The sequence below is a fragment of the Amphiprion ocellaris genome, chromosome 23, assembly GCF_022539595.1.
Source record: "Amphiprion ocellaris isolate individual 3 ecotype Okinawa chromosome 23, ASM2253959v1, whole genome shotgun sequence".
Taxonomy (NCBI): domain Eukaryota; kingdom Metazoa; phylum Chordata; class Actinopteri; family Pomacentridae; genus Amphiprion; species Amphiprion ocellaris.
Genome location: NC_072788.1, coordinates 14,263,025 through 14,273,442, shown reverse-complemented (window position 1 = coordinate 14,273,442; position 10,418 = coordinate 14,263,025). Strand labels below are relative to the sequence as shown.

The 10,418-nt window shown below is 40.2% G+C and overlaps 2 protein-coding genes across 3 annotated transcripts in view; one reads left to right on the top strand and one right to left on the bottom strand.

Annotated features, from left to right (window-relative positions):
• LOC111580213 (interleukin-8-like) overlaps positions 1-10,418 on the top strand; it is a 38,970-nt gene that overhangs the window by 13,152 nt on the left and 15,400 nt on the right. The gene's annotated exons all lie outside the window — the stretch shown is intronic.
• On the bottom strand, positions 277-8,421 carry LOC111580214 (uncharacterized). Of its 2 annotated transcripts, XM_035956085.2 has the most exons (11): positions 8,163-8,419; positions 7,928-8,061; positions 5,684-7,228; positions 5,364-5,600; positions 4,067-4,291; positions 3,516-3,570; positions 3,241-3,387; positions 3,090-3,149; positions 2,373-2,549; positions 2,089-2,271; positions 277-2,000 (listed from the first exon to the last, which is right to left on the bottom strand). In XM_035956085.2, exons 1-11 carry the CDS (start codon positions 8,332-8,334, stop codon positions 1,639-1,641), a joined length of 3,297 nt encoding a protein of 1,098 aa, XP_035811978.2. In that variant the 5' UTR covers positions 8,335-8,419; the 3' UTR covers positions 277-1,638. The 2 variants fall into 2 exon arrangements, with proteins under 2 accessions (XP_035811978.2, XP_054863750.1); XM_055007775.1 differs by lacking the exon at positions 277-2,000 and having other exon boundaries at positions 2,117-2,225; positions 2,336-2,549; positions 8,163-8,421.

Genomic DNA, 10,418 nt, shown 5'->3' with positions numbered 1-10,418 from the left:
TTCATGTAAATCTACACACCCATGACTATAAATAGCTTTGGTATGAGGATGGGCATTTCCCTGTTTGTTCTGCCATGCTGGTTCGAGTTTGATCTGTGTGACGTGAGCTCTGAAGTGCTTTTAATTTACTTCACTTTCACATTTCATGATGTTTAAAAAATAGACAGTTGTCCATGTGTAGCTTGAAAGGTTGCTTTTCCCTGTTGTCCTGGTGTGCAGGTACCATAATGAGGCATAAGTACATTCATTTCAACAGCAATAACAATGACATGAAACTGCCTTTTGCACATTTGATTATTTTAATGCGATTTCCAAACACACAAGAAAACCTAAACCATTGAGAAACTATCACATAGGAAGTTCTGGTATAAAACTGACAGCCTGCAATGTTATTGCTTCAACCCACCAGATGTCACACTGAGACTAAAAAACAGATTCAGAGTAAACAGTGGAGCAGCTGTTGAACAGAATAGCTTCAGCAGTTATGACAATGATTTCAATAGGTATCTTCTCAAAAATATAGAATACAAATACAGGGATTTCTAAAAGAAGACAACAATCAAAGTTGGACAAAGGGTAATAGGATCCGATTTTTGTGGGTATGAGAAAACAGAGAGTACATTTTATGAGAATGTGCGAGGGATCCTCAAGCTTTTATTTTTTTGTTAAATAGAGCTAACTTTGACTGGAAAAACTGAGCCTTTTAAAAGCTTCATAGATTGACAGATTTAGGTGTTTGGTCGGCATTCCTGCTGCATCAGTGCATTCATACTTGTGAAACTAATTCCTTTCAAATTTTCTTTACACAATAAAAAGAGCAAATTTCCAAATACAGAAGTAAATGCTGCTGTATGTTCAAAGGATGTGATAACTGTGGCTTTGTTTGCTTCTGCAGCTGTTCTTCCTGATTTAACTAAAACCAGAACGGTTTACGCCCAGACTAAATCTGTGATATGTTCAGAGAATACAAACCTAACAGGGCTCTTAGATCCAAGGACTCAGGTCCGCTAGTTCAACCAGAGTTTGGACTGAACATGGAGAAGCAGCATTTAGCTGTTGTGCTGCAAACAAGTGGAACAAACTGCCAGCGGAGATTAAACTTTTACTAAATGTAGACACTTTAAAATCCAGGTTAAAAACATCTCTGCATCTTTTAACTATCTGCCCCTCACTGTAATGCTCTTAATGTTTTATCTAAAGAACTTTAAATTGTCTGGGACATGAAGGGTGCTATACAAATAAACTTGCCTTGCCTAAAACAGAATATATGCTAACATATGCATCAAAAAGAATTAAATGTAAAAAAAAAAAGAATTGTATCTCACTAAAGTCTGACATCTTGATTTATTGTAATCTAATGTTAGTGTTTATTTTCAATTATGCAACTTGTAAAATATAGAGTAATAATAAAACAGTCCCACTTCAATAGAGATAATCATTCTGGTTGCTTCAGCAGAAACAAACATCTAGACACTGTTTTTTTCTTCCAAACAATTAAAAAAATGTAACCAATTCCAAAACTGTTGTTCATTTACTTGTATATTACTGGTTGTGCTGACATATATTCACCTTTCCCCTCTTTTCTCAATTCAGACGGTTTTGTAATAACAAACAATTTTCTCGTAGTCAATGAAAGAGTTACATCACAGACTTGTGAATCATTTGCATCACCTGGTTGACTCCATCTTTTAACCCGCTCACCGTCCAGCCGCCCCGGCCTGACTGCTCCTCCTCCACCAACACCTCCAGGTCCTCTATCAGCTGCTTCAGGCCATTCATGTCATCCTGACTGAGGCCTGCAAGCTCCTCCTTTCTGAAGGTTTGTGTGGAGCACTGAGACTCATACAGACTCTTGAGTAGTGTCACGGCATTGTCAACACTTTCTCTACGCAGGCCGACTATCGTGAAGACAGACTGCTGGACTGTCGAGCTGCTGCACAGGATGTTAGGGTCTATATTTACGACCTGTGGAGGAGGGGGCTGTGGTGCGGCAGCTGCCACTGTAAAATTAATGAAACAACAATTAGTGAAAATGTTCTTTAAAAACAGATTTTTGAGCACGACTGATGAGAGTTTCCTTTTCATTACCTGTGTTGATTACAGCAGAGGGAAACATCTGCATCACTTGCTTCTTAAACGCCAGGAAAACCTTGATTTTGATCAGCACAAGTCGGATGTTGGTGACACACCAGAGTGGACTAGATGATGCAGTGATGTTGATCCCTCTGAGGATGACACGAGCCACAAGATCAGGGTCCAACCCACCAGCTCCTGGAAAAAGCATTCAAAGGGGAACTGTATAAAGAAGTGGCACAGCTTTTGCTGGAGAACTCACATTTTGATGTTTTACTTGAGCATTTTATCCGTCATACCAGCACAGATGGCCGGTATGGCCACAGACTTGTGTCCGGAGGATTCACAGAGTTGAATGATGCTGCACACCAGTTGCTCGACGACGGCGGCATCCTTTTCTCCACAGACGTGCAAAATGGCTTTACAGGGGAACGAGCCGGGCTGGGTTTTGAAAACATCCCCTCGGTTCACTTTCGCTGTACAGACACAGCAAAAACAGCATGAGATAAGCGAAGATGCTGTGAAATGTGTGTTGGAAATGTAATGCAAATAAAGAGGGTGACAAATTAAAGTAAAAACATGAAGCCCTCCTACTGTGAGGGGATCTGGTGGCTCATTTAATCCTGTGGGGCATTAAGCTGGCTTGGTTTGGAGGCACAAGGAGTCGCTGGATGGTTTAATAAATATGAAAATAATGTGAATCTTATACTTCAGTGTTCACAGTAACCAGATCTCAACCCAGTTGACACCTATGCGAGATTATGGTCCAACGTATTGGACAGTGCTCTCCAAAACCATCATCAAGGCACCAAATGAGAGAATTTCTGTTGAAAGAACCATGTTCATTCCTCCAGCTGACTTCCACAGACTTGTAGAATCGAAGACAGGTTCATTGAAACTGTTCTGGAAGCAGGTGATAGTTCAACATTTTACTAAGAATCCTTATGGTGGTTTTTCCTTTAATTTGTCACGCCTCTGTGTACTTGGAAATGTATATCTTGGACCCTTTATCTCACCGTTTCTGAGTTCGGCCTCCATCTGGGGTCCAGCAACAGTTAAGATGTCTCTGCACACGCCTGTAGATGAGTGAAAATAATAAGCTTTATTTAAATCATTCACAAATGCATAAACTACGGTGCATCTAATTGCTCCTGCTCTCGCTGTCACCTGTCTGAAAGTCAGTGAAGTTGGTCGTGTTCACCACAGCATCAGTAGTCTCATTGGTGATGTCACCAAACACAACCTGTAGTTTAACTCCGCCCCCCAGTGTCACAGTGATGTCATCAAGGTCACTGGTGAGGGACCTGAAGATCGCTGAGGGGAAGAACGCCACAAAAATAATAATAAATATTGTGCATGTTGTTTAATCAACTGCCAAAACAGTTAAAAACATGATTTAAAATTTAACTGGTAAATTCCTCATGGTGTGTGTGGATGTTTACCTTTGCCTCCCTGGTTCATGTTCATGCTGAGGAGTCTGTAGACATCATGGTAGCACTGTTAACACATGTTTGTTTTAGGATATTTTCAGTGTAATTTCACTGCCTTTACTTTTAAGAACTTATCTTGGTCATTTTAAGGTCAAGCCTGTTTTTCAGAAGTCTAGGATATCCAGATCTTCCATCATTTGATAAGATAATGCCTGCAGATCTTTTATATACGCCTATAGATAGAGGAAATTTTTATTTTGCTGTCTATTACTGTTCATCTAATTCTAAAATGTTGGAATTAGAGATATCTTTTGTGGAGCTGTATGCAGGTTGGAACAAAGATTAATATTATGTAAATTAAAAATAAATTTTCTTGTCAACACGTCTGTACATAGACAACTACAACCGTTGGAAAGGTCAAGTTTCATTTAATATGTACTACACTTTGCTGCAATAAATACATAGATTGCAATTCATCCAAAACGCAGGATGTAAATTTGGATGCAAAGGGCATCTATTGAGCTCTAGGGTTAAACCTACAGAGGAAGATAAAAGTCTGTCACCTCTTCAGAGTCAGGGTAGTCTGGTCTAATGACAACATGGATGGCAGAGAGAGAACCACAGGAAGCAGATGATCCAAACTGGTGAATCTTGTCAGTCAGGACTTGAATAGCGTCTCTCAGCTGGTACTTTAAAGCCACCCCGGGTCCGATGACCGGCAAGGCAACAGAACACCAGCCCTGCTTTACACAGAGGTCCAAACACCTTTTCAGACCATTACCAAGCACCTGCCAAAGAAAAAACAAAAATGGTTGAATTTGCAGTAGCAAAAGACATCATGAACCATTCTGATCTTGATCAGTTTTGTCAACCATTTAATATATTTTGCTCAGTGCTCTTATATATACACCAGTGTAACCTACACAAAATGAGGCACTAAGTCTTGTAACTAGTTGTATTAGGGACATTAAGGAGTGGCTGTCATCCAACTTTTTACTTTTAAATGAGGACAAGACTGAATGCATTGTGTTTGGGGGTACTGATACTGATCTATCAAGTTTTGGTTCAATGACTCTGAGACTTGCAGTCAAAAATCTTGGGGTGATAATTGACAGAGACTTGAAATTTAACAAACAAATTGACACTGTTGTCAGAGCAAGTTTCTTTCAGTTGAGCTTTTAGCCAAAGTCAAGCCTTTTTAAATCCACACTGACCTTGAAAAAGCCATTCATGCTTTTATTAGCTCAAGACTGGACTACTGCAATGCACTTTTTATTGGCATCTCCCAGTCATCGATCTACCGCCTGCAACTCGTGCAAAATGCTGCAGTGCGTCTTTTAACAAACGCCTCCAGACGTGTTCATATCACCCCAGTCCTTTACACTCTCCACTGGCTTCCAGTCCAGTCAAGAATTCCTTTTAAACTTTAATTGTTTGTTTTTTTTTTTTTTTTTTTTTTTTTAAAGCTCTTAACGCTCTTGCTCCACTGTATTTATCTGAGCTTTTAACTTTATGGGACCAAAGAAGAGCTCTGAGGTCTTCCAATCAGCGACTGCCTGAAGTACCAAAGTCTAACTACAAACACTGGCGTTCTCTGTAGCTGGACCCGGGCTCTGGAACAAGCTCCCCCCCAACATGCACACCATCACTGACCTAGGTCTTTTTAAATCACAACTCAGAACCTTCCTGTTTAAAATTTCTACTGTATTGTTTTAAATTATTCTCTTGTTTTTCACTGTGAAGCACTTTGGTCACCCTTTGGGCTGTTGCAAAGGGCTACTGACTAGGGCTATAAACTTTGATGGATTGACTTGATTGATATCCCCAACATGCTTGAACTGGCCCCATATTTCACTTCACCTCCATGCTCCGGCCCCTGACTCCATCCCATGGCAGGCACTCGATGAAGAAGATCTTGGAGCAGCCCAGAGACGTAGGTGCATCCACTTGCATCACGTTACCAGCAGTGAGGGAACATTTCCTCGCCACCAGGTCAAATTTGTTCTGCATTCTACTCCCTCCTTTACTCAACAGACATTTACCAATTTTAGTAGAAGTAAGCTCTCTGGAGATCATGGGGGCCACCAGCACGTTCACCTGTGGACATGATATTAAATAATGTTAGGATGCAATGCAGTATTCAATATTGAAATTGTTTAACTGTTAAGAAATTGTCTAACCTGCTCGTCCACCAAACTGCCCAGTCTGACCTCCAGGACAGTTTTGTTGACAGAGACGTTTGTGGTATTTGGTGTATTGCTGGGAGTGTTGCATTGCTGTCTGCCAGTGGACGTACTGGCTGTGTTGAAGTTTGGGATGCATTGGAGTCTTGAGAGTAAATTTGAGACTGCTGCCGTTGTGTGAGGATGCACTTGTTGCTGCTCCTTGATGACGACCTGACAGGAGTTCTCTACCAGCTCTTTGCGTGCTTTACCTTCTCTCTGGAAGTAGCGCTGCACCCCTGCTCCATTTAAAAGCAGTGTATCTGACGTCAGACTGGCTAAAGCTTTGTTTAAATCTGCCTGAATCTTTGGGACCAGACAACGAGGGCCAGACACGATCACACAGGGGTACGGGAGATGTGAGGCTTTTAAGGTCACTTGTGTCTGCTTCATGCCAATCAGCTCTAATATTTGTTCAAAACAGTCAACCAGCTCAGGATTTGGCAGGTTCAGCACTTCCTGAGTCACTACCTGATTCATATGGTAGTCATGAAGAACCTGTTTGAGCGCGTTCACAATGTCACTGTAGCCCACCAGTTGTACTTTAGTGGTTCCACTGGGTCCTGGGATGAAGCTGACATCCACTTTGAGCTCGCTGAGGTTTGCGTCATTCTTAGCTTTGATCAGGATTTCTTTGAGTCTGTCCAGATCTGGAGCTACAGCTGCAGCACCCTGCAGCTCTACAGTGGCCACACTCACATCTCTTAACACAGCTGCTGCAGCCTCTTCCAGGGCATCACAGGACAAACTGGACAGAACCAGATCGGACCCCACGTCCAGGGAAACAGGGTTTCTGAGGCTCTGCTGGAAGCGGGTCTGGTACTTGGAGATGGCATCGCTGGATGTTAGGAATGTCATTAAAGCTGTAGAGACCTGAACTCTCTTTTCTTTTATCTTCTTGATCAGTTCGTCAAGTTTTGCAGCTGCTGACTGCACCTCCTTGTCAAGGCCTTCCAAAGTGATCATCCCACTTTGTCTGAAGATTGTCACCTCTGGAAAACGTGCACGCATTTCACGACTGAACTCTTCTTCTACCAGTTTGAACTGCTTCTCCACAACTGGCAGGTTCTTCTGGATCGGCAGGCTTTTTTCCAGAGCTGCGATCTTCTCCTTCACAACATCAACTTCTCCCACAACCACGGCATAACCACTCTCCTTGTACACTTTTACATCATCAGTAGCAAAGGAGGGATCATGCAGCAGCATTTTGACTTGTTTTGGATCCAACACATGATAGCAGAGGTAGCTTTCAATGAGACCGATAAAGACCTGATCAACTTGGAGCTCCCATTTCTCTGCAGAATTACCAAAAGCCCTTCCAGGTCCCTTCTCAATATTCCCCCTCACCACTGCCTTCTCTTCGTCGATACTTAACTCCACCGTGCAGCCGATTGAAGAGAGTTGTTTATTTAATGCCTTGGATGCTTTCTTGTTGTCTCTCAGGTAACACAGGAGGAAAGTGTCCATGGGAAAACTCTTCTCCAGACATTTTGCTTCTGCTGTCTAAAAAGAGAAAACTGATGATAGAAAAATAGCAGAGCATAATCATAGCCATTGTGTTAAACCAGCAGCACAATATTTCAGTGTTGAACTGTCGAAACTGTTTGTGAATTCCCATGAAGTGGTCTGACAAGTTTTTTTATTTGGCTCTGTGATGTTATTATACAATCGCTGGCACTACGTCAAACACCACAAGGTTTCTAAAGGCCAGAATCACACTGTTAACTCCTTGTAAACCAGAGTTTTAACTGATGTCATGATTAAAAATGATGAATTTTCTTTGCTACATTTCTAGGATTAGTTGGTTTGAGTGAGGTTTGAGCTTTCTTTTCACAGCACAACCTCCTCAAAATTCCAAACAATTCTGTCAACACACTCAGTAGCACATGTACATATAATGTTGCAAGTGGTGTGTGTCGGAATTAGACTTTCTAGTTTCGTGTTGTAAGTGCATTGGATACACAAAGGAAAACATATTTGTGTTTTTCATAGCTAATAAACTTACTGATTTCTCATGATGTATTTGCTTTAAAGTCATTTAGTAAGTTGTCGCCGTCATCAAATATTCAAGTGAAGTTTGTGCCAAACAGAAGTGACGCCACAAAAAAAGAAAAAACTAGTTTGATGTATCAAATAACTCTTTTAAAATATATGTCTGGGGTTTTTTAATAATGGAGAACAAGTACCCAAAGGTAAACCCACCTGTGGGTGACTGCTGGTTGTCTGATCTGTATTTTCAAGGTTTTGAGGAGGATCAGTTCGGCTCACGGTCAGTTGCAGCTCTTCACAAGCAAGACGGATGGTGTGCACTTTTCTTTCCAAAACTCTTTCCTGGTCTAAAAGCATGGTGATAAAAACAAAATCCATCTGTAGCAGGCTCACATGTTTGTATTACACTAAAGTACAATGACATGCTTTTGAACTCAATATTTCCTACCTTCTTTTTCCTTGAAGCAGATTCGGTAGGTTTTACCTCTGACCTTTTCTACAAAGCCACAGTCTCCTCCCCCAGATTCTCTTCTTTTCTGAAAGTGTCTCCTGATCTTCACCTTCTCATCATCTCTCAGCTGCTTTGCTTCAAAGAACAGCGGGTGTTGATACTCATCCATTTTACCTATAAATCCATAAACTTGAGGACTCTCTCGCAGGCCAGCAGTTGATCAACCTGCTCCACATGAAAGGTGACTTTGACTTAGTTTCATTATCGACTATTTTGTATTCATTCACTTCCCCATATTTACAGAAGGTGTTTTCAACACATAACAGAGTGGCACAGAAATAACTCAGCTCTCAGTGTGGTTTTTCTCTTGTTAGTCTCATTATACACACAATGAAACACAATGTAGTGAAGAGCAGATCATAATAGTGGCATAAAGATTATTATTGTCCCAATACTGTCAATATCACTGAATGTTTAATTAGTTAGGAATTTTATGTCTTCGAAATAGAAACATCTTGAGAAAAATAGAGAATGATGCACAACAAAGGTCTCTGGATGATGCGAACCAGTGTTCAGGGTTGGTGTCTTAAACTTCCAGACCTCTCAGTAGTGATAGTTTCTCAGTTTTATGTGATGTGACATCACACAGTAGAAAAAAAAGTATCAGTTCCTGTGAAACTAGACGTTACCACACAAAACCATTAGATGACCTACTCAGACTAATAACTCCACAGTACTGAGAATGGCAAAGCAGCAGCTTCCCTTCTGCCAGTACAATTAAACTTTACATCTCATTTATTGCCATTAAAAGCTCAGTAAAATCTGTAATAAACAGACTTCATTCAGTTATTTGCATGAACCATAATCCCAGCTAAATGGGGTTCTTTTACAACTTGTAGGACTTTTGCTTTTAAATGTGAGGTTAACCAGTATTTAAGTATTATTTAAGTGTTTGTCACGTGTTCACAGTTCTGGCCTTCAGGTAATCAGTGCCTTAGTGTTGTAGTAGCCTCCATGTAGAGCTCATTAAAAAAGAGAGGGGGCACACAGGGTTACTGTTCTGATCACAGTGGTGTGTATCCAGGGTGTTGGGGAGGTTTTTATAGAAGTACATTTGCATTATCGGGGACATTCAAAGAGGTTATTGGCCCAGCCATAGTGGGACTGGGGTCAGTTAGGCTCCCCAGAAGGGTAACTGACTGAACCACAGTTAAATTCAGCATTCATGGTTACCAGAGGGACACTCAGTTTAGCAGAGAGGTACTTGGTTTGACCAGGACACAGAGAAAGCAAATGGATTGAAAAGAGGGGCTCTTGGGTTATACTTTTACTGTTCAGAGAGCAACTGAACTGACAAAATAGGGATTTATGTGGTTCACAAGTCCACCAGAAGGACATGTAGTGCAATATTTTGTGAGTGCAATATACTAAAAGTAAAAGATGATGTAATTATGGCAAAATGCTACTGAAGAATAGAGTTAAGACAAAATGTATTTTTTTGCTTTTTAATGTTTAATGCATCATATATACATTGTAAAATTAATGAAATTACCTATAATATATAATGATAGATGGATATAAGGATAAATTATGTATATAATAATAAAAACCGTGTTCAGCATGTTTTGGTGAAAACATCTGTAATTGTTTGAAATATTTCTCATTTAACGTGAAATTACACAACCAATAATTTTCCCCTTGTTTTTAATTGTCACTAATTGCATCAAATTTTAGAAATATATGTACAGTAATAAATTCATTTAACAAAAATGACATATTTGTAAAAATATGATACATTTGTATTTTATATATTTACAAAAGCCTAAAAAATATGGAAAAGTATTGTTCCAATGTTCATGGATATTTTTTGTTTATCTCAAAAGTATAAACAAAATCTGTAAAATAACAAGCAAAAATTCTGTTTTGTTTTTGTTTGGTTTTTTTTTGACCATGTGAGGGAACTTTCGGGGAACTTTGCCACAAAGGTCACTTGGACTTTCCAAAGGGACACTTTAACATGTGAGGATTAAAACATGTGGACTTTGGAGTTCTTGGGGTCTTTTTGATGTTTATAAAGTGTTTAGGACTCAGTAACTCACAGTGAGCTCAGGCTAGAATCATTTGCAATACGTAGGAAAGGGAGGAAGCTGAGAAGGCCTTAATCATGGGATGGCTTCTAAGCAAAGCTCTTGAGGATTGTGTATATTTCCGTTTTTTCTGACTCATGCAGCATGCGTTCAGCTGAGAGATGAC